This window comes from Thunnus maccoyii, chromosome 9, assembly GCF_910596095.1.
Source record: "Thunnus maccoyii chromosome 9, fThuMac1.1, whole genome shotgun sequence".
Lineage (NCBI taxonomy): Eukaryota > Metazoa > Chordata > Actinopteri > Scombriformes > Scombridae > Thunnus > Thunnus maccoyii.
In genome coordinates, this window is record NC_056541.1 from 16908784 (window position 1) to 16933783 (window position 25000).

Sequence of the window (25000 nt, forward strand, 5' to 3'; positions counted from 1 at the left end):
TTGAATGACACATCGCTTTAACTTTAGCAATGCGAGGCAACGTCAGTGCATTAAAAACAATTGAAAATATAAGAAAGTTTACATCATAAAATTACATGTGTCTAAATGAATCATTGAATATGTTTCTCTTTTTTTGGACATTATATTATAATATATGAAGTCTTGGCTCCGCTGGATGGACTTTTAAGTATTTATAATGTCTATAACTACTTTGTAGTTTTGGTCTGCAGTTTTAAAATACCTTACCACATAATTAAGACCCTTTATTCTATTGTATGTTTTTAAAAACTCCACTGTATTGTACTCACGCCCTCTGTGTTGTAACACCTCTTGCTAGAGTTTGTTTGTTGTTATTTCAGTCTCGTTTTGCATTTTAAATACAGCTTGAGGCCAGCTGAGCTTCTGTTGAGACAAAGCGTCTGGTCCCTTCTGTGTGTGGGCTGTCAGAAATATGGAGGCTGATCTTGTTATTATTTGTCACTTGAACTTGTAACGTACTGTGCCGACTGCTCCCTGACTAATATCCAACTTTCCCATTTAGGCCACGCTGACTCAGTGGAGCTGTTTCCTCTTTGAATGCTTAATCAGTTTCTTTATTTTTGTTGTTCTACTGTGATTATGTGCAGGTTTGTAGTGTATTTTTTTTAAAGGGGAAACATTTGCGTCATTTACTGTATGTGTTGACAAGTAGAGTTTCTGTCATAGACAAAATGACAGAGGGAGATAACACAAATGATTATTATTTCCTTTCAAATGTGTCCCAACAAATGTGTTTTTGTCTCAGGCTACAATCAAGAGACTGGAGGCTTCCAGATTATGATCACGGACTGAGATGCACATGACTGTTAACAGTCGATTAGATCAAGTAATCAATTAGTCAACCAAAGGAAATTACTCATCAACAGTCCTGATTTTCAGTAAATCATTTATACCTAACATCAAGCCAAATAACAAACCCTTCCAGCTTTTTGAACATGATGATTTGCTGTTTTTTTCTGTGTAATATAATTTTAAATTGAATATCTTTGGACTGTTTGTCAATTTGAAGACATCACTTTGTGGCATTTTTCACTCTTTTTTGACATTTTATGGACTAAACAACTAATCAATTAATCAGAAATATATATGAATAACAGAATAGTCATGCAGTGGTTACCCTCTGTTTCTCAGGATCCACATATCGAATACCAAAGTAGTCTTTCTCGAGTAGGTTGTAGTGGTTACACACATGATCCAACAGGAACTGGCCTTTGGTGTCTCTCTGTAACGAAATAAAAACACAAAGCAGGTTAAAAACCTCAATCCGGGAAGTTCTTTTGTGTTCCAAGCACTCTGATCAAAAAACACTTTCGGTCAATGCTGACAAATCCCATAAACCTCTCAGCTGCTTCTGATACCCGCTGCATCAAAGCAAACAGTCGCCTCTTGGGCAACATTTCTGTGATGCAGACGTAGTTTTATGAGGGTGAACCATGTTAGTGGGAAGAAATATGTCAGCAATATTTAGACCTCTTGGTGATGATATAATGTATCTGCGATGGGTCACATCCAGCCAGTAAATACAACCCATATGCAGTTCATAAACACAGTGCAGAGACATAGAGAGATCAATAATCGCTCTGCATTTATTACCTGCTCCTCAGTCAATATCTACTCATCACATACAGACACACACAAGGCAGACTAGAGTGTGTGTGCAGCTTAGCACAAAATAACACTCTCATATTTATGTACATTAAGCTGTGACATAAAACTGAATATTCATTTATGTTGTTTGGTTATTTACAGTAAACACACACACACTGACTCTGAACAAATACACTCTCCGTTCTTACCTTCCTAACCTATCGATTAAAGATGTCAGCGTTCATCAGATTGCCATTTTGTTATATGATATGCATGATGTATTCCCTCAAGTCTTGTGAATATGTGTGTGTGTGTGTGTGTGTGTGTGTTTATGTGCATACAAGTGTGTGTTTCCTATAACTGCTCCATAACCTGCTGATGGAGGTGGAGTTTGTGCTCAGTTAAGCAGGACTGATTGATTCAGTAGGAAATCGTCCGTTTGCCCTTCGCTGTGATTTACTTACTGCCGCACGGACACACACACACATCAACACACATAGACAGACAGACACACACACAGCTTGTCAGTAAAACAACAAGTAAAACTGCCAATCAGCTCTAATGTCGGTATGCCATAAAATCACGAGAGGTCTCCATGACAACTGATCACTTCTTTTATGTATTCAAACAACCTAACAAAGCCTTATCATGTGTGGTTTGTTCTAAACACACAGGACACCTGTCCTGGTTGTTTCCATTGACTGTGGAGCATTTTACACACTTCTTTTACACTCAACGTGCCTCATGTTTTTCTGGTAAAAGTGTTTCCTTCCCCTGTGCTTCACTCTCAGCTGAGAATGACTCTATTATGATGCACTTTGAGCAGAAAAGCACCTCACATCCCTGTTGTTTCCTCTTCTGTCCAATAGAGGTGGGCATGCCATTTCAGCAGTGGTTGGTATGTTTTTTTCTTCTTCAGCAAGCAAGCTAAGGACATTTAGTTTGAGTCACTGGCTTTGTTCGCAAATTCTACATGCAGTAATTTGCAGCTGAAACGCACCATAGGGTCAGTGATTGACAGACGCTGACTTAACAGTTGAATGGTTGTAGTAGAAAGGCACTTCAAGCACTTCTGCCAAGGCAGGCGGTTTGTCAAAACGAAGGTAAAGCCAAATGAAGCAGTATCTACTGACAGTATGACCACTCCTAACAGAGTGGGATCTTAGTGTGTATTTATGAGGAGTTATGAGCAGATCACCCAGAGTTTTTCTTCTCTGATTGTTTCTTTTGAAGGGTTTTTGAGGCCTGTTGGAAGTATCCAATGTTTCCCCCAGAAAAAACTATATTGATATAAAAAATTGAAAAAATAAATATAAATTGGTGCAACAGAAATATATTTAGCTCTTTGTTATCTTTGTAATTGTCTTGTGACCCCTCAGATTTATCCATTTGTGAACCAGTGCCGTAGCTGATTAGAGAGAAGTCATTGAATGAAAGATCTGAGGTTGAGCTTTTACTTGAATAACCTATGTGTCTGCAGATGTTAGTAAGGAGGAAAAAAAGAATTTCTAAATGTAGTGGTAGCGCAGTCATTCTTCACACAAAGAAAATACCTAAAAGGAAGAATCCAAGAGCAGCAAAGCATTGCTAACTTCACCGAATCAGTCCATCATGACTGCAGTACGATGCTGCTCACAGCAGCACCTTGCACAACCCCGGTCAGTTGTGACTGCAGCATGTGTGTTATTCACTGTACATATGTTATGTTTGGTAAACACAGTAATCTATCACCAAGGCAACAAGCAAAACAGAGCAGCCTTACATTTCTTGGTGAGTCATGCTCCATTTCTCAGTAAACAGTGTACTGCGGTAATTACAGTACACTGTAAGTGTTAATAACATAGCCACAAAAAAAAGCTAAACATTTCCTGTAAATGTCACAGCTACAGAACGACTCAAACATTGTAAAAACCTAAACAGCACAGTCAGTAAAAATAGCAGATATGTGCTAATTAATCTTTAATGTTCATGTTTAATTAATTGTATTCACATTTTGTTTTAACGTCTATTTCCTCCAACTACATCATAACTACTGAAAAAATAAATAAAATAAAGTAGATGTGTGACTCATTGACTGTATATAAATGTATATACAGTGAATGATATTAATACATATCTAGAATTTTTTACTCACATGCATGATGAGTTTCATGTATAAAATACTGTCCCACTTTACCAACAGAAGTGTCCCATTCAACCTGAAAGTTAATTTGGCTATAATTTAATTTAAGATACTTTTAAAAAAAATTATTTCATTGCAGGCATCTAGTCAAGGATCTATTTAAATTAAATAAACATCACTTAAGTTGGATTTGACACACTAATATAGTCTAAAGCACAATTTGTCAAAAATTGTCCCACTTTACCTGAACTCACCCTATACCATAGACACTCAACAGGCAGACTCCAGTCTGAAACCGGGCCAAATAATAACTTATTCTTGACCGGGAACAACGTTTCACCTGAACCAGATTGACTGATTGACACATCACTATTGCATTACCTCTCCTGTCATCATTCAGCTACCTGCTAGTTGCCGTAGTTGGGAAGGAGCTCCAATTGATAAAGTAAAATGGCTTTATAAACCCCCCCCCCCAAAAAACTAGAAATTACAAAAAAAAGAAAAGTTGACAGTTAAATCATGTGTTTAAGGATGAACATATCATGCGTATATGTTCATTTGAAGAGTGGTAACGTACAAACACCACTGCAAGACCAAACAAGCCCATTTAGAACAAAACTATGGAGGTACAAACCACAAAACTGAACCAGTTGAAGTCAAGCTTCCAGATGAATAATTGTAAAATCAATTACATTTTCAATGATGAATACAGTGAAGAACTCATTAACGAACATTTACACCAGTGTCTCTGTCTGGCTGTCGCACCTTTTATGCTCAAGTTTAAGGACTTGGTTATAGAACGAAGGTGTCACTTCTCCAATTAATAGAAATGCAGTTCACGTATAGAGTTCTGGAGTTTTTGTGCTAATATTTAATTATTTAAGGCTCCCTTACTTGACCTTTGATGCGGTGAAAATTTGGAAAGCGGAGCTCTAAGACTTGTATTTGAGAACCCCAAGCAGGGCAAACACAGGTTCAGTAATTGTAGAAAGGGCGCGCTATTATAAAAGCAGCTAACAAATTCAGGTCAATGCAACGAACAATGAAGACAAATTAAATATAAAACAAGTACACAATACACAATACACAGAAGGAGTTCATATATAGGCTAACCGCACATACACACTTCACAGTACACATTATCATATCAATATTTAATTAACCATTGTTCCCAGTTGCTCAGCCATTTTTCTGGTAGAATGTCAGACTCAAAAAAACAAGGTTGGTGTATTTATATTTATTTATGTGTATATAAAAACTGCACAGTTAGGGGGATGTCCCTGCTGACCTTTGTTATATCACCGCGGCAACAATCAGCTGTGGGTGATCTCTGAGACATGATGTCCCTATTGGCTGGTTCAGGTTTACTGTTATATCACTGTGGCACAAGTAAGCTGTGAAACCAGCGCGTGTCCCTGTGGGTGTAGCTGTGATCATCGGTGTATTTGTGCTGACCTGCCTGTAGTGTGTGTGTGAGTCAGGTAAAAAACCTGTCGTCTATGTAAGCTGCATGTCTCTATCAGTGTTTGTGTGTTTGTGGGTTTGCGTGTGTCTGTCTACATCTCTTTAGGATTTTCGGCTGATCCGTGACAACAGTGTTACTAAGCTGTTAAATCTGAAGCGCAGACAGACATAGACACACACTGAGGGAGGAGAAAAACAGAGGAAACAGAATGAAAACAGCCATGCTGCGAGATGTTTCTAGCCAGATCATCAAACGACACCTTTCCTCTGTCTGGTTCTCAGGGCAGACGCTCGTGAGAGGCGGACTGCTGCCGAGAGAGAAGAGAGAGAACAGACCAGACAGAGAGTGAACCAGGGCCAAACACGCAGAGAGACTGAAAGAGAGAAAGAAAGAGCTAAAAAAAAAAGGAGTAAATAAAGGAAAGATCGGAAGATTGACTAAGATGAGCAAGGCAGGGAGGAAGAGACAGAGTGAGGAGGAGAGATATAAAGAGTCTATGTCATGTCCAACAAGGGCTGAATACATATTTTATGTATCCAAAGGCTGGGCATTAAAAATTAACCCGGTCATCCTGTCTCTACATGATCTCACCTAATGATGGCACAGTGCTCTTCTCTCTGCTTCGCTTGAACACACAGACACATACACACACTTTGAACAGAGCCTCTGTGTAGAGTGTATTCAGTTTAGCAGAAGCAAAGTGCACTTTGACGTGTGTGTCTTCGAGTGTGTCTCTCCGTCCTCTGACGTTTTTTTTCGAGATAAAACAACCTTTCTGCAGCCAGCCGAGTCCAGACGCAATCCGAGCGGACAAAAATAGAACGAGAAAACAGAAAAACCATCAGCAAGCCAAATATAAAAACAAGTATACAATTAATTATTCATTCCTACATGTGTCTTGAATTCACAAAAAACTTCTGTTAGCTTTGACCTCCATACACTCCATACCCCAGGTTGTGCCTCTTATCATTAAATTCCAGTCACAGAGCTAAGCACAAGTTCTTCTGAAAGATATATCCTTGCATATTTTTTAAAAACCCAGAAGGCTCTTTAACAACACTTACTGCTGATTTTGAGGTATTTTCAGGATACTTAACTGATTTTTTGGCCACTTTGAGGGAAGTGGAAACAAGTTGTGAACAGTCGTATCATAACCTTATAAGTTGACGTTAGGGAACAACAGTTACGAAGCAACATTATCATTTATTTGGAGTCGTGTTTCTGGCTACCTGCTGAATGTAGGTCCGATATTCACTCTCTTTTAGCTCTGTTTTTGCTCTCTACCAACTCCTGAGAAAAATATCTTTAGCTGTTAAATGCTCCACTAAATTCACCAGCAAGTCGCTAACTTAGTCTGTTTGTTTGTTTCTGATGCTGAGCAGGTAGTGTACAGTGGGTTTTTAGAACTTTTTCTCTTAAACCGGCTGCCTGCTGCAGCCAAAAAACAAAGCTTTGAGAGCAGTGAGAGTGAACCAAAACTGTAAAAGTCACAGCCAGACAGCTAAACAATGAGCTGAAACTCACTATTAAGCTCTGTAAAGCCGAGGGGAGCTGCAGCATCTGGTGATAATTCTCTGTAGGTTCATCAGACGCCTCTGACATTACACATTGTCATTTGATACATTGTAATTATAAAAAATATTGATTATAGCTGCTTTGAGGATATTTAAGCTGCAACTCGAGTTCCTACTGCAAACAAAGATGGTAGCCAGGAATGAAATACTATCTCCTTGCTTGTTTTGTGTGACACAAGAAAGATATAAATGCATTACTGTGTATGAAAATACAAAATCATGGAAAATAATGACGGAAAATGTAGATAAGTATAACTGATAATAAAATCCCAAAATACTGGTTCACATCATACAGTCAACATCAAGAAATTTACGGTTACCATCGTTGGATTAGAACATAAGATTCACAGCTTGGGAAACAAGTTAAAAATCTTCTGTCGTGCAGAAGAATGAAGTGTTTCTTATTCTAGAAATATCTTATAGCAGTCAGTGTTGTTAAATAACACTCTGGGTTTTTCAAAGATCAGCAGGGAACTAACGTTAATCTAAATTAGGTGATCAGATTAAATGATAAAACAACATATAGATTACCAAGTATTAAACTAATTTTAAGCCTGTATAGAACATCTTCCGACCTACAATCATCAACACAGCTCAAGACTTTGTGACAACTACGAGTCAAGCACTAGGACCCTGGGTTCCGTGGCCCAGTTAAACATCGCCTGTTGTTTAATTAATATGCATGCCAGCTCAATTATGACTGGTCCTCATCGACTTCAACGTGATTCATTTCATGACACGGCATACCTAACTGGCCGAGATTGAAACACTGTGAGGTGAAAGAGCGTTAAATTCCTTAAACGAGGTAACTGAGCACACACTCCTATCTGCACACACACACAGGGAAGGAGTGACGGAGCGGAGACAGACAGAGAGAGTAGTGGGACTTTAAAGATAATGATATGCTCCTCTTTACCTCCACACAAACCAATTTAAAAGCCTAGTGCCTGGCGTTAAGACAAATGCTACACTAATCCATGGCTTTTCTCTGTTGTCACTACTGCTACTCTTGAGGGAAATGGAGCTTTAAGATGCTAGTGGACCAATTTGCCAATTTATTTGCCAATTAAGGCGAGTGTGTAAGCAGGCTTTTGTGCATGTGTGACAACATTGTTCTCCTGTTATTAACAGCGCCAGTATTTCTAAAGCCAGTTTGTATTCACCACCCTAAAGTCAACCCCTCGAGCCAATGAATGGATCGATCCAGAGGCTTGACCAGGATATAACAGAGACAAATCAATGTGCTGGATGCTGGGTGTGGGAAAAGCAATGCAGAAGATAAAAAGTGAGCTAAAACCCTTTCCTCCTCTCTTCTTTTCTCTACTGAAACACATTTCCAAGCACATTTTTCATACACATGACCCTTCTATCCAGTTAGCATCCACTTTTACCCTTTGATTTCATTTTAAATCATCTTATTCCACACTCTGACTGAATCATAAGCATATATTCTCCGTTGGCTTGTTCCAGCTTTTGAAGTTATATGTCGTTTACACTGAGAGAAATATTCAAACCTAACACCATATGTTCTTATGGCTGCATTATTCCACCAAAAGGAAATATTATAGATATCTTGTGCATCATTTTACACACATTTCCACAAAGTTCAGTCAGTTTGAACAATATTTGACCGCACAGCATGAGTTTGTGATGTTCCAGCGGCGGGTCAGTGTGGTTTGGGCAATTTCAAAGATTAAACTCCTTTAAAAAACAGCTGGATAAGTGTGCAAAGTAATAATCTTAAAACAGATTTTAAAAGTGAGCTAGAGAGGCAGGATTGAAATACAAATCATCCTCTGAGGCTACCGTGAGTACAAGATTGAGGAAGCGAGAAGCAGGGGATCAAACACTTCCAGTCGGGGAGCTGAATTATGGAGCGCATCCAATTTATATCAAGGAGAGAAACCTTTGGAAAGACGCGTTTGACCTCAACACCATCCCTCTCTGTAGTAACCTCCCATCATCACAGCATTTATCAGTAAATGGTTGGTGAGTTGTAAATCCATTCTGTCTTTGTTTTGTATCTGAAAGGGAAAATTGAAAGAAGCAGTGTGAAAAGACAAGGCAGGATGTAATTTATCAGACTGAAACCCACACAGCTCCAGTGTAGTATTGATCTCATGAGCTGCATAACAGAGTATGTTGAGTTTAACCTCTTCAATCACTGACCCACAGCAGTAATGGACTCTTGCCTGGAGCTACAGACTTATGGTCATCAAAACATGACGAGAAAAGGAGACTAAATATCACAGATTTCATTTAAGTTTGGACACTTAACCTCTTAATATTAGAACATCCCAGTAATAGTTTGTGGCACAGCGGAAGTCTTAATGTCTTGTCTAAATGCCACTGCTTGGTAGCACCGGCAGGTTGCAAACATTTTCTCGGATCTACATTCTTCATATGTGCTTCCACTTTATTCACCTTATATTATCAATCTGTTTCTCCATTTTGTAAAATTACAATCATTATTTCTGTCTATTATGTAATATATATACAACATCTACTGCATGTGCTGCTCTTTCCGAGGTTTCTCCCCTTTTTCCTGTTTATTTTTTTCCTTATCCTATCTGTGACGTATCTTGAACAGATTGTAAAGCCTTTGAGGCACATATGTGCTTTTGAGCCATATAAATAAAACAGACTTATGACTTAGCATTTTCTGAAAAAAAAAAAAGTTTAAAGAGTCATTTATATTCCCTCGCTTTTCCCAGCTGATGTTTTGTGTTATGTTGTTTCTGTTTTAAATCGATCTTGTTCTTGTGCCGCTTAGAGTCCTTCTTGCTTTGTAATTTGTGCTTAATTATTTTATTTTATTATTTTATTTTTTAATTTTTTAAATAATATCTTTACTGTTCCTGCTATACATTGAAGTGATCAGTGTTAATTTCCTATATTAATTATATATTTTGTTAATATCTTTGTCTACATGGGATAAAGTGAAGTTGGAACAGATGATATCAGTATAAATTTAAGAAGCTACTGTACATCAATATACACTTGTTCTAATTATTTATATATATCAAATGGATAATCCCTGACATCCCTGTGAGTAGCACTCAACCTACGGTGACTGTGACCTTGTCCCTGTGTGGAAGGAGAAAAACCAATTACCTTATCATCAACTGCAATACTCACACACACACACACACACACACACACACACACACATACGTGGGCACAAAGGCATGCATTCATGAACACACATGATATAAAACATGTCATGTGCACCTACACGCACACACACCAGGTTCATGGCTGGGCACACAGCCTAATAAGCTTCGAGGTAGAGCCATAAATTATCAATATATGGAGCAGGACCAGTTTCTATTATAATGGATGTTCATCACTCTGTGTACAGCTGGACACTAACTCGCAGGATGGCAGGAGAGAGAGAGAAAGAGGAGTACTGTGCATGACTGTAGCCGCAACATCGCCGTTGCACCAGCTGAGTGTGTGCACATGTTTGGAGCATTGAAACAGCTGTCTTATCTTTGCACCACAGGATGTTCAAGTTTTTGTGGCAGACAAACAATCCATGTCAGAGCAGAAGGAGGCTCTTTGTGTTTGTGTGTAAAAAAAAAAAAAAAAAAAAAGGAAAAAGAGGATGAGTGTGAACCTGTTTGTTTGTTTGTTTGTTTGTTTGTTTTTGACATAAATTAGCATCTAGGCCTGTGTGTACTCTCTGCCTCGCTCTCATTTTTTCTGATCTACAGTAAGATGTAGCGGGTAATGGTGTGTGCGTCAAAGGCTTAATACATCATATATGCACACTCAGACAATGACGATGACGTAGTTACACATACACAAAGAACATTCTATGCTGAATATAATGTTCGGCTTCAAAGATGACGTTGATACCTACAATTTCCTCTCCATACTTGTAGATGTGATTGAAGTGATGCTACAAAGTGATGCTTGATGTTGGAGGTTGTGTGGAAACATGCTGTTTGCTTCAAACGGTAATTGTAAAATCTGAAATAGATAGCAAGCAGAGTGTATATTTCTGGGCTGATGCTAAAAATACAAACACGACTGTGCAGACTGTTGCTACTGTTTGATGTGTTTTAATTGTTCTATTGTTTGTTTTTTAATATATTTACCCAGCACACCCTAGAAAACAGTATTGATGCTAAGTGGATTATCCTGAGGAAACAAAGTATTGAATTAAATGCAGCGCAACAGAATCTCCAATCACATGTGGCAGAAGTTATATTCCACAATACACCACGATGCAGAAAACAACTTATTGTTAAAAAAAGGGATTTAAACCATTTAAACAATGTTTCCCCCCCCCCAAAAAATCTAATTCTACTCTATCTTTAAGGAGAAGTGATGATGGGAAGAAACTGAAAATAACTTTCTTTCCTCCACACAGTTTTTACCAGATAAGGAAAGATGAAGTATATGAAGTGAAGGGAACAAATGCAAGCGTCTGGACTCACAGAAATTATTTCAAATTTAATCCTAACAAATAACCATGTACTTCTCTAAATACATTCATACATTCATCATTAAATAAGGCCTGTGTGCCGTAGTAGTGCTTGTTGCATGTTATTCTCATTGTCAGTGTGCAGTGGTCATCTGCTGGCTGGAGGAAGGAGAGCGTCCTTGAACAAGATGATCTGATGCTGAAGTGTCCTTGAGCAAGACAATGAATATCAATCAGGTACATGGGTGATCTCTGACATAGCTTACACTTTCTTATTTTACTGTCCTCTGCAGTTCATTTTTTACACTTTCTTCTCGGCTTTCCACCTCATTGTAGATCAATTTCCATCAACAATTGGCCTGTTTTTATTCTTCCCTGGCTTAGCCTGGCTTCTTTCTCACCACCTTGTCTTCCTTTTTTCAAAATCCGCCCGCTCTGCCAGTCTCATTTGAAATCTGTTTTATGTTTTAATCTGCTTAATCTGTTTTTCTTCCGCAGCCACTCCACCGCGCTTCCATTCCTTCCTACAGCCTGTTGATTTTTTGCCATCATCCTCACAGCTCACGTACTGCGACCAACCGTGTCACCCCACATTCTGTCTTATCAACCATCTCTCTTTCGCTTTCCATCCCTCTCACCCGTTTCTTTAGATGTCTACCTCTCCTCTATCCCGCTGTCTCATCTCTCTGCTTCCCTTCAGTTGCAAGCAAAAGTCAGAAAAGGGATTATTTCTCTTTAGTCATCTTCGGAGGAGCATCAAAGAGGCGCCGGCAAGCGGGATAAGAATAGAAGAACAGTGCTATTTATAACTTGCTCTGAAGAATGCCTACAAGCTGAAAACAATAGCACTGCCTCAGCATAGCTCACACATCAGCTACGCTACCTTTATAACACACACACACACACACACACACACACACACACACACACACACACAGAGTCAGCCCCCTGCAAAAAATGATGGTAAATAAAAGGCCAGCACCACATCAGCAACACACATATCTCTGCTGAGAGGCAGATGTAGTAAAAAACAACACCGACATCCATATGCATCTTTAAATAGACTGTATCAGTGATGTATTGATAAGGTGACCTGCACAAGAATAGAAACAGAGCAGTCAGCAGGATATATATCAAGCTTTCAATATAGTTCCAGTTATTATGGGCTATTTCGTTGCCGCACAGTAATTTCTAGTGAATTGATGTCCGTAATTGCAGAACTTTGGCTCAGTGGCTACATTTAAATCTTTCATGCAAGTGAGCCATGGTTACCCCACCCTCCACACTTACACACACATATATACACACTCATGGTGTGTAGAGCATCACTGACAGCTGACTGATGTTGGCCTCATGAAGAACAGTGATCTCACTCAATTATACATGATGTGTCACAGAGAGGAAGGAGGAGAGAGAAAGAGAGAGAGATGGAGAGATAGAGAGGAGGATGGAAGGAGATATAAGATGAGAGATATAAAAATAGAAAGTGAGAAAAGATGGACAGAGGAGTAAATTTGAAGCTGAAAGTGGGGTGAAAGAGAGAGCGAAAAGAGGGAGGGGATGGGAAAGAGAAGACGAGTGATGGAAAGATGAGAAGAAAAAGAGTGGACGATGAAGGGGAGGGGAGCAGAAAGCTGAGGAGGTCACTGTGTATTGATCTTGACGTGTCTGACTTAACATTACCACTGAACAAGAGAGCAGCAGGCTGGACACGTTCACCCCCAGGTTGTAGACACACATACCCCCCCCCCCCCACACACACACACACACACTCTCTCTCTCTCTCTACCTGCATTATACTCTGCTGTCAAGCTATTCTTAGTGTCACAGTAAACAACTTAAAAATAATTACGCTCTGCTGTAGGCTGTTGCCGCTCCTTGTGACGCAGAACCGGAAATCTTTTTACAAACAATGTCATCCACCTAAATAAATATAAATATACATAACATTAATAGGATAATATATACACACTCATTTGTCTCCTGCTCCTTAACATTTCTTCACTAGAACAGATTCTCCTCTTGACATTGCTGTTGGAACGATACATGTATGTGAGTATGAATGAGTATGACATTCAGCCACTATTATATGTTATAATAAACTATGACTAAACTTCTTTTTAATATTTCTTGAAGTCTTACTGTGCCCAGTAACACTTCAAGCTAAATAACATCACTTCACCAATGCTGACGTCTGATCACTCAATCCATCAATATGGTCACTGGAAACATGAAATATTCTGGATCAAACTCAAAGAAATCAGAAGTCTTCTCCAACTATTAGCTCTTTTTAAATCGAGGCTAAGCTTAACTTTTCAGTTTGCCACTTCCTTTTTATTCAGTCAAATTTGGGACCATTCATTCATATCTTCTCCTGGATATTCTGTTTTTTTTTTTTTTAAATCTGAGCTCATTTTATCTTCTGTTTCTTCATGTGTATTTTTATATCACCTTGTGTTTCTTTTATATCTATTCTTAATGCCTTTTTTTGTCATAAGTAAACACTCTGAATTGCCTTTCCGTTATTTTTACACTTAGAGTAATAAGACGTGTTACACATAAGTTATCATCCATTTTGTGCCAAAAAATGCATTTTCTATCGCCATAGAAATATCCATACTTATTGTGGCTTTTCAAGACATTTTAAAGTCCTCATTTAATCAGGATAGATCATGCGGTACCAAGCACTGTACCCCAAGGGGTGCTGGGTAATGCACCCATGTTTTATGCAAAGTCAAGAAGTGATGCCTAAGAGGAAAGTTAAAGGAAATAAGGGCATTGCAGACTCACATTAAACAAGCTATTCAGTTGTGAGGCATTTGCTCATAAGCACAATTTGAGAACAATTTTGTCACACAACATTTTAATGGTGTTCAATCTACTGCTGCCTGACCTACATATTCAGCACAAGCAGAACAGACGAAATAAAAGAGAGTGGGAGAAAAGTAAGCAGATAAAGTAAGAGATGGAAGTCTCTGTACACTGGAAAAGGGAGAAGTGCTGTTGTTAAGCAGCAGAAGTGTAGCATGAGGAGCGCAGGATGTCATGAAATATGTAGGAAGGAGCAGCACAGCACCGGAACACAAAGCCATTAAAGAAAGCTCTGGAAAATGCAGTCAGCTAGAAATATTAAATGTCCATTTCCTTATCGCACGCAGATGTACAGACACGCAGCTAAAAGTGCACACACACTCACAATGTTGGACTCTTGCATTCACGCAACTCCCGGTGAAAAGCCATGCTTTAATGTTCCCAGGCGTAGCAGCGCTGAACACACTTTTGTGCTCTCAGAGACACAAACACGCAGGTATACATGCATGTGAGCGCGAAAATACAAAGATACAGACACCACCCCTCTCTGCCTCTCTCCATCCTCCTCTCTCAGTACACTTAAGGGTTTTTTATAAATCATTGATTGGGTACAAGTAGAAGTCCAGCGAGACAGTTCGTTTGACATGCTGCGAGTGTTTTCGGTCTTTCAGGGTCAGACAACAGGGCCGAGGCTGCTGCCAACTTCTTCTGGAGGCGGCTCAGGGGGAGATGAGGTGCTGCTCGGAGCTGCGTTCACTCATGGCGCTCTCAACTCTGTTTAGCTGAATGTGTTGTCAACAAGCTGGTGCTGCTTTGAAGAATTTTGGTGCAATGCTGAAAATTTAACAACAGAACAGAATAATGTCCATCCATATCTTTCCATATGTTGGCCAGCATTTTTTATGCAATGTCCCTTTACTAAACATATGTGTGTGCTATAATTATGAGTCATAATTTGGCAGATACACAGATTTTATTTTTTACCTCTCTGGCAGCAGCTGCAGCTCAGGGCCCAGGAGCCCGCAGGATCTACACTGCAAGCCCACAGGATCTAATTTGTTTGTGCAAGCAGAGGGGAAAACTTATATTTTCCTTTGTTCAGGCAGCCAAAGAGATTTAAATATTTCATCCGTCTCTAATGGATCCAGTGATCAGGTTTTATGTCTTTTATGTCAATTTTCCAGTTGGCTGCACTTCAGCTTTGAGGTGTTGGTTTGTGCATCAGCTCCTTGGTGGCTTTTCTAAATGAATCAAAAACCCAAGTCTTCATGTCTGTCCAGAAACAAAGATCTAGGAGTTTGACAGCGAGAGCAGATTATGATCTTTTAAAGTCATTCGCCACACCTTCTTCATCAACCTGCTTTTTACACTGAGCATTTTTTCCTGGTGTATCTTAGTACAGCCATTATAGTATCTGCAAACATCTCCGATGGAACTCATCCTGCTTATTTCATTTCACTGGGTGGCAGACAGAGACAGATTTTGATGTAAAAACTTCCAACAGCACATATGATGACTATTGTTTTATTCTATGTGTGACAAGCAGCTTTATGAAAAGAAGTTTTTGGGCGATGTAATTACTCTTTATTCAGTAAAGGTTTAGGAATTACTACCTCGACTGTTTTGAAAGAAATAAATTATTGTAAATTATTTGTGAATCTCTTCTGTTCCTCATATTGTCTCAGACTCCAAAAGCTTTGTTAGGTTTGTAGCTGCTAAATCATGAACAAAGTGGTCTAAAGTATACTCATGATATAAAAACATGTATTTCCAAAATGTCACCTCCTCAAGAATAAATAAAGACAGTCTTGGTTTAAGCTTCAGAATGTAGGCGTTTATCATGGCTGCTACACAGAAGGGATCTTTCTTGGCTCTGTCAGTGACACTTTATGTCTTATCATCTTTGTACATAAGCAAAAGCACACAATAAGCTCATCACACACATACACACACACACACACACACACACACACACACACACACACACACACACACACATAGCTTCACTTGACTGATTGCAATCAATAAGCCAAACAGTATTCCCCTCTGTCCTCCTCATCATTACTATCACCACCATCACCACCACCACACCCATGGAGCTCCATCATTCCCTGTGCGATGAATGAAACTTCACCCTAACTTCTCTCCATGTGGGTCTCATCTTGCTTGGACCAAACATGGAAACACACACAAGCACACATATATAAAGCCCCAGTAAATATTCTGCCTGAGGTTCACCATCGTTTCTTTTTTTTCTCTCTCTTTTCTTCACTACACATATCTTAAAGGCTGTATAGTGAGCAAAGCATGCAACCTCTCCAGTAAATCACAGCAGCATGGAAATTAGAGCAAAAATGCGTTCAAAATGGTCGAAAAATAACAAGCTGAATCAGAATAACAAACAATATGGGGCTATAAAACCATTAAAACAAGAATATACCTGAAGGGCATTTCTCTGTCACCTCCACGTGATAATTGCAATAACCACAAAGCACAAAGGTGGAGAAACTGTGTGCGTTTTCATGTACCTGGATGCTGCAGGAGATCTCGGAGTCGTCCAGTAACCGGATCGTGCAGAGGACCTCCTGGTCCAAGGAGCGGATGCTGGGGCTGCGAAACCGGAGCATTTTCATCCTTCTGTCGGTTCTGTTTCAGCTCCTCATGTCACCGGATCCACAGGCAGCAGACCAGAGGCGCAACGTAGGCTACATAAACGCAGGACTCACGCATGCACACACATTACATGTATGTGCTTCTCAGTCAGGTCTTGTCACCCTCCCCTGTGACGCCCTTGGGAATGAACGGGGTGGATGGAGAGATGGATGGATGGATGGATAACAGAATGGATGGATGTAACAGAGCGGGAGGGAGGAGAGCCTGCATCCGTCTCCTGCCTGCCCACTGATGTATCTACAGGAGGGTCTCTCTCTCTCTCTCTCTCTCTCTCTCTCTCTCTCTCTCTCTCTCTCTCTCTCTGCCTCGCTCTACCTCATTTCAACAGGACCTGCACATTGCAATTATGATCCCACGTGTGGTGTCAGAAGTGCATGTGGTCATTATTGCGGGAAAAAAAAACATATAGTCACTGATTTTCTGCGCTATATTCTTTTTTATAGGTTTTATAGGTAACTAAAACGAGCTGTGAGCTCTGTGAATCTATTGTTTTATGGGCTATTGATAAAATAATTATGCAAAAAGCTTCTGATCCACAGACTAAGTCATACAGGTTACATCATCATCATCACTTCATTATTGCATTGCATTGTTTTGTGCATCACGTGTGGATTTGTGTCCAATGAAGTGATGACAAATATCAAAATCTACATTCTGCAACGGTTCATAAGTTCATCAAACATCCGATAATAAAATAAACAGCAGTGATCAAGCCGCGAACGGTGAAGTCATTTTATTTCCATCAATAATAATGTCAAAGGCGATTCAGCCGCAACATAATCTGAACGTGTTACGGAACGACGTCACTTTAATTGCGAACGTAGCGACGTGCATCGTGCGTCATCACGTGTTTTAGCGAAACAACCCGGCGGCCATGGTCCAAGCGGATCCGAGTCACTGAAGAAGCAGGATGTGGCATACGTGGGATTTTATCGTCTCTCTACAGGTTACATGAACCACTGATTCAGCAGGAATACCTGACACACTCACGGGACGCTGCACAATGTTTCAGAATATATTCTCCTGTGAGAAGAGAGTAGCTAAAAAAACCGTGTGTGTAATTACAAAACTAATGTTTTATGGTACAGTTGTGTGTCGCTGGCTTGGCAGGCGATACATTTAGAGTCATAATACGTTTTTGCATAAGTACTGTCAGTGACTGTATAACTAACCCTAACCCTTTTATACAGTCAATGAGCGCTGTATGCATAAAATACCAGTAGCTACTGGCACACCACCAGTTAATTCATTATAACGGCAGGTTAACCTTAATCCCACCGACTGGGGTACCTGCACACCCCAGAGGTCTCCTTTTTATCATATCTCACAGGTGCTTTATTCTATCATTCCTATCATTGTTTATTGTTTTTGTTTTAATTAATCCTTTTTAAAAATACCAATGCATTGGGATCTTGGAGGATCCCAGTCAAAAGCACCTAATTCCGCCTATGCAGTTTTAATAGATGGAATCATTTATTGAGTTCATGTTTGACAGGGGTCCCAATTTAAAGTGGAGATGCACCAATACTGATATCGGATATTGGTCTGATACTGACTCAAATATTGGGTATCGGTCAAATTTATATCTACGTATTTATTTGTTACATTTTGTTTGACAAATTTAGGAAAAAAAACAATGTTTAAGCAAGCCTGATTTTGCCTTACTCATAAAACAATGATCCCAGGCATTCAGCTTATTAATTAAACACTGGTATCATATCAGTACTCGGTATCAGCAGGGTAGGAGAAAGGTTGTACTTGGGATAAAAGCTACAATTTATATAAAGAAAAGTATATGTGTTCATTTTACACAATATGCAAATGAACTGTTATTTTCCTAAAATAATAATAATGTTGATTTTCTTTTTAGATGACATTAAATACATAACTAATAATGTTTTGAGAAGAAATAAGCAAACATTTTGCTATGATAGTTGTTTCTTACAGTAGTCCTTGTATCTTAAATATGTTGGTAGAATGAGGATTAAACTACATGAACACTGATATAATTTCTGCATATTTCTATGGTTGAGATGTTTACATGTGTAAGATTTCCTGCTCATACCTCTTGAGTATAGCAGACAAGTCCCTTCCAGTTATAAAGTGATTTTTCTTCTTCTTCAGATCCATTTCAGAACAGGAGCTGACCTGTAGGCGTCTGCAGATCCACCTGTTTGTTTGAGCAGGATGATCTACATCATCATGGGAGTCTCAGGTTGTGGAAAGTATGTGCACTGTTTATTTTTGTGTACCAGGACATCCTTACTGGGAGGCATCTCACATAAGCACACTGAGCAGAGTATAACCCACATGAGTTAAAGGAAGCAAAATAAATGAGATTTTTGCTTGCATCAGTGGCCTTTTATTTGATGATCAGTGAAGATGATAGTCAAGTGGAAATCTTCCACAATTAGTCTTTATAGTATAAAATTCTCTTTTTCTTTCCTCAGAAAATGTTTCCCTTTTGAGCTGCGGTGGAAGGATTGTAACAAAAACTGGGAATTTGGCACTAAAAAGACTAACTTCAAGAGATATCCACTTTATTTGACACATTCGGACTGCCAGAATTTCAAATTAGCTTCAGATAAACTTTTAAATGCATTTTTGCACAGCGGGAGGACTGGATTCACTTACATTGGAAGCCCATCAGAAGTAGATCTTTAAATGGTCAATGTTTTTGAATGATGACACTGTATGAAGTCTTTTCTGTTTTGCTCTTTTTCTTATACAGAAGCACCTTAGGGACCTTCCTATCAGAAAAGGTAATTTAACCCATCCTCCACACACACACACACAAATACACCTCTACTCATGTCTCTGCACCCAGTATGACTACATCTGTGTATCCACTCATCAGCTGGGGTGGCCCCTGCATGAAGGAGACAACTTCCACCCTCAGGACAACATTGAGAAGATGGCTCGTGGTGAAGCGCTCACAGACCAGGTCAGTCCAGGTGTGTGAGAGTGTGTGTTTGGAGGTGTCTTGTTAGTGTATTTATTTGTACCACTCCTCTTTAGTAAATCATTCTCGGCAGACTCGCAGCAACAGAAAACTCAATAAGTAGGTGGAGGAAGGAGACAGTGAGAGGAACAGGAAGGGAAAATGAGCCCATAGTCCTAAAATTTAGTTGAGTCATTTATTTTTGTTTGGTCAATATTTATCTTTTCCCTGTCCATGCTGACTTTCAAAATGAAGGGAGATCTCCAAATAATTGACTGGCTATCTGCCAAAGCTGAGTATACAAGCTTACAGGCGGACCGACATTTGGCAGGAGTTTACTGTTAGAGGTGTTTTCATGGCCGGCAATAAGCGCCCACTCAGAAATTTGCTTTGGAGGCCTGGGAGAATTACCCTGAGACCTGCTCCGTCCAATGCTTTGGCATGTTTTAAAAAATACTCAACAGTTGGCAGTTTCAGGATGAACCGATGAAGTGAAGGCGAAATGCAACGTCAGGATTACTGTCAGGCTTTGGCAAAAATGTGACTTTCATGCTGATATCAGAGTTGGCAGGTTGAGGTTGGCAGAACCAAACAGTAGATGCTCAGAAGCCTGGATATAAGAGAATGTGAGTCCTGTTATACGAGTTCAGTTCTTCATGTTAAGTATGCAGTATGATAAGAATGTGACTCCAGTTCAGCTTTCTAACTAATTTAGGATTGATTGTTTGTGATTGCAGTGTAATCAAAGATGTGTTTGTGCTGCCACATCGTCTGCTGATCTGATCTCTGTTTGATTCCCTGATCAGTTCTTTGTAAGAGTCTTTGAGTTAAGACAATCAAACAGAATATATTGTCATTGTGATGTCTAACTCTGAATAGTCAGATTCAATATAAACACTGAGTGCTCATAATAAATCTCCACGGGTTATGTCTCACACACTCAAAAATGTTAAAACTGTAAGTGGTAGATAGAGAGAAATCATCATATTTTTCATGTTTGGATTTCATCTTTTTTTAGAGGAGCAGAGTTGTTACATTAGTTTTTGGCAAATATCTGAAACAAACTTCAATTTTCTGCTTCATAATCTTTCCAGATAGTGACACCCAAACGAGGCGATGCCTTGTTTCCCCCCTCGGGCAGCTAGTGCAAAAACCCTTTAAACCCAGTGAATGATTTGTTTTATAATCCTTGAGATTAAAAACGTTTCTTAACAAGGTTGAGAACTGCTGTTGAAGACAAGGGTCAAATAAATCTACTATCTGAAAAAAATATGAAAAGGTGCAAACTAACCACCCTGAATGAGCGCTGTTTAAAACAAAAATATAACCAGACATGATGTTGTTGTTTGTCTCTTCAGGACAGATTGCCTTGGCTTCTCAAACTGCATGAAGTCATTGAGAGGTACAAATAAACATACCACACATACACATATGCACAGTATATATGTGATCATGCACTCACATAGTTTTGTAGTGGGAAAGACAACACATTTTGTAAGGACACAACTGGAGATGATGATGGGGTAACAGAGAGAGAGAGAGGGAGCTGAAGAGCAGTGGAGTGAAGTAAGGATATGCGGGCGTGAAATTGTCGAAAGAGATAAAAAAGAAAAAAAAAGATGGTTTTGAAAATTGAGATGAAAACCAGAGAGCGGAAAGGGAGCTTGGGAGGGTAAAGACAGATTAAGTGAGTGGGAGTGTTGAGAAGAGGTGAGGGAGAGAGTGAAAAGTGTGCCATCTCTTTCTTAAAACGACTACGGTGACATCAAAGAGTTCTTTTCCTTAACTCTTCCACTGCTAGTTACACTTTCCTCACTTCTTTTTTTTTAAATCCACTCATCCTTATTTTCTCTCTGCATCCTTTTTCTCTGTAGCTGTTTGCGCACAGAGTTCACTTTGTTTCCCCACTATTTTTTAACATTTTCTGCATTTGGCTAACTGTGTGTGTATATGTGTGTGTGTGTGTCCTCCTACCACAGAGAAAGGTGCTCAGGCTCTGATGCTCTTGTGGTGTGCTCTGCCTTGAAGCGCATCTACAGACAGATCCTGCTCTATGGTTCCAAAGCCCTCACCTTCTCTTCCTGTCCAGACCAGGAAATCCCACTTTCCACCCCTCCTGATGTCTTTTTTCTCTTCCTACACGGTGACTACGACTTCATTCACCAGAGGATGGTGGCCCGGAGAGGACATTTCATGAAAGCGGACCTGCTGCGTTCCCAGTTTGATGTTTTAGAGCCTCCGCTGGATGAGGAGAATGTGTTGCCACTGAACATCACGAGGAGCATCACTGATTTGGCCACAGAGGTCGAAAAGCACCTCATCAGCCTCAAGTCGTCACCAACGACAGATACAGAGGCCATAATCTACCAATGAGAATAGCAGTTCAGAAGAATTTGGTAATCTTCAAGGGTGTTCAGGTTTATAATCAAAAGATCATATCTTGACAGTGCAGGGTAAAGCACCTTTTGACCGAAACCATACAGAAACTTGTGGGAATTCTGAATTTGTCTACTCATTAGTGCTTCAGGATGTTAAATGATAATAACAGAATAACAGAGTCTGGATGATCCTGTGGTGCATTTGTGATTCTGAACACTGCAGCTAGTTGGCTAAAACCACTTTGAAACACAGTGTAAGTGCCATCATCATAAACTCGTAAATTCCTATCACACAGGGTTTGAATTGTGACCAATTACAGATATCTACCTCCAGTAGTGTACAACAAGGGAATGTTGACAACAGTGGTCAAAGAGGCGTTAACGCTGTGAGGATTCCAGTTTTTCACAGGAAAGTGCGGCACACCTTATTAGTTATATTATGTAATAATAATTAAAACACATGGTTTGTAAATTTTGTATTTTTGGGTTGCAAACCAGAATTATGAGCCTGTAGAGGGCTGCTGATTGTCCTGCAGTTGCCTTTTGTTGCACACAGTGCAGTGTGGTGATTTTTCTGTGGAAAATCCTACATCAGTCTGTAACCTGCCTCACTGCACAGACGGCAACTTATGATGGACAAAATGCCTTGAGTAGATTTTTATTATTAGAGAACAATGAGCAACAATGTTTTAAAGTTTAAGACATTATTTTAAGCAGATCAGTTTACATTTATGTGTAACAAACATGCAAATTTGGCTTTGAAGTGTCTGTACTGGGATGATTTACAGTTGCATGGGCACAAATACATCAAATTAAAATAAAAATGTTTTTGAGTGACATTTTGGGTTGTTGGATTTGGGTTCATAAATTTCATGACATAGGATCAAGACCATTCATATCTCAAGAAAAAAAACTTTTCATACTCTGACAATTCGACAACAAAAGTCACTTTAGACAAGAGAAACATGTTAGTCTGGTACTGGCAAGAGAAGCTGATAATGAAAGTTTATTCTCGACCTTGTAAACAATAGTTTGACTAATAATTCCAACTCAACAAAATCACATGTAGTCTTCATCAGTGAATGGAATTTGCTCAGTGTTTGTCTATACTTAAATCACATGATTATTATTGAACGAACTCCATTTGCTGGTGAAGACTATGATTTGGTCGAAAAAGATAGTAAGTGGTCCTTGGAACAATGTATGCATATAACAAAATTTAACCTGAACACAAAAATCTACAGTGTATCAGACTTGACTGATTAAATTATGTTTTATTGTGTTACAAGCCTATGACAGATGTAACATTCACAGAGTAAATTTGGCTCTTTGGTTTTGTAGTCGAGCTGTTGGGTTGATTCAGAGTTGCACGGGTTATTTAAATAAAAATGACCAGATAATGGTTTTGGTTGAATATTTTATACCTCAAGTTTTGGATTCTTGTGTTAAATATTTTACTTCACTTTGACAGCAGAGCTGACTTGATGACAGAGAACCCATACATACTTCAAGAAATAATGCTTTTTTTTTTTTCTAAAATCCCTGAAAAGTTTGAATAATTCAGGATCGGTTTGGTTCGGAGGGAACAAACAGCTGGTGGACAGCAGAATGTTTCTGCTGCTTGCTATGACGTTGTACCATTTCCCTGATGAATACTGCTTCACCAAACACAGTTTTATGGTTCTTGATTATCTTTCTGCTTTCCCTTCAACAATAGAGGTTTCCTCACCTGCTTTTAAATTGATTTTTTAAAGTCTAACCAGGTTTCCTGAGGTTACTGACAACTTAGATTCAGGAAACGGATTAGTTGCAAGCAACTGCAAATCATGTTTTCTATGATTTGTCAAACTACCTTTCATGCACTGGCATTAACTGCCAAATGCACCAACCAATCTTAAAATTTCAATCTTCACACTGAATGTGGTGAAGTAAAAGGATTAAAGGGATTAAGAGTAAACACCTTACTGCTACACTGCTGTGAGGAAAATTTGGCTTTTCTGACACCCAGACAAGAGGTCAGATCAGGTCATGGCTTTGTGATTCCTGCTGGCTGATCTATGACCATCTTAAAAAGACACACACACACACACACACACAAACACACACACACGCACACACACAGATGAGATGACCATGATCACGATGCCCCCGTACTCTCGGCCAAACACACACTCACACACACCTCCACTCAGCACTGTAGAGCTGTTTTTGTGGTGTGACTCATCTTCAAACCTCATTCCGAATATTTTAGGAGCTTCTAATCCAAAAACCCCCCTCGGCTACTCTCATATCTCACACATCCAGACGAATGTACGGACACACTGCGACACACACACATAAACACCACTGAAGATTAAAACCCCCTCAGTCTGGCAGCAACAGACACACACACACACACACACATACATACAGGTTGTCAAGTGGATCACATACACACGTATCTGATGACGGAGTATGTGTCTTGTGTGTCACTTAATCCATGAGGTCTCTGGCAGCGAGAACACAAAAGCAGGAATGGAATACAGAGGACAACCCTCTCTCTTACACACATGTTGTGCTGGTAAGTCAAATGAGTCTTCAACCTTCTACAGATTTCAGACTATTGATTTACAGAGGTTAAATAATATATAAATAATAAAGGTTTAACTTACAACCTACACTGCTTTAATTGCCACAGCTGAGATTTGTTATAAAATATGTTGTGCCTGCATAATTCCAGCTATACATGTCAAAACAGCTGATATTACTGAAGAAGTAAAGTGTAACTGCCCCCTTGTGTTTGTGGTAGAGTAGTACAAGAGTAGGTCCAGACACAGCAGGGGGGGAATGGGAACTTTACTTAATTTACTAAGAGTAAAATAGCTAATAACTAATTTTTAATTCTGATCAGTTGAGGATTTTTGTTTTGGTTGGGTTATTGTAGAAAAATGTGTTACAATTGTGATAAAAAAAAAAAAGCATTTATCCATCAGAGAAGA

At 39.3% G+C, this 25000-nt stretch overlaps 2 protein-coding genes across 7 annotated transcripts in view; one reads left to right on the top strand and one right to left on the bottom strand.

The window, feature by feature from the left end:
* The window catches only part of frmd3 (FERM domain containing 3), a 52310-nt gene extending 35384 nt beyond the window's left edge, over positions 1 to 16926 (bottom strand). For both annotated transcript variants that reach the window (XM_042420074.1, XM_042420073.1), the window contains exons 1-2: positions 16559 to 16926; positions 1157 to 1261 (exon numbers count right to left, since the gene is read on the bottom strand). In XM_042420074.1, the coding sequence (XP_042276008.1) occupies positions 1157 to 1261; positions 16559 to 16663 (210 nt within the window). In that variant the 5' untranslated portion in view covers positions 16664 to 16926. The remainder of the gene's footprint in view (positions 1 to 1156; positions 1262 to 16558) is intronic.
* Positions 16927 to 17541: 615 nt separating this feature from the next.
* LOC121903938 (probable gluconokinase) lies at positions 17542 to 23330 on the top strand. 5 transcript variants are annotated; one of them, XM_042421374.1, is made up of 6 exons: positions 17542 to 17649; positions 18828 to 18928; positions 19435 to 19465; positions 19561 to 19647; positions 21003 to 21046; positions 21624 to 23330. In XM_042421374.1, the coding sequence occupies exons 2-6, from the start codon at positions 18891 to 18893 to the stop codon at positions 22015 to 22017; spliced, it is 594 nt and encodes a 197-aa protein (XP_042277308.1). In that variant the 5' UTR covers positions 17542 to 17649; positions 18828 to 18890; the 3' UTR covers positions 22018 to 23330. The 5 variants fall into 5 exon arrangements, with proteins under 5 accessions (XP_042277308.1, XP_042277305.1, XP_042277304.1 ...); XM_042421371.1 differs by having other exon boundaries at positions 17545 to 17754; XM_042421370.1 differs by having other exon boundaries at positions 17545 to 17728.
* Positions 23331 to 25000: the final 1670 nt, after the last annotated feature.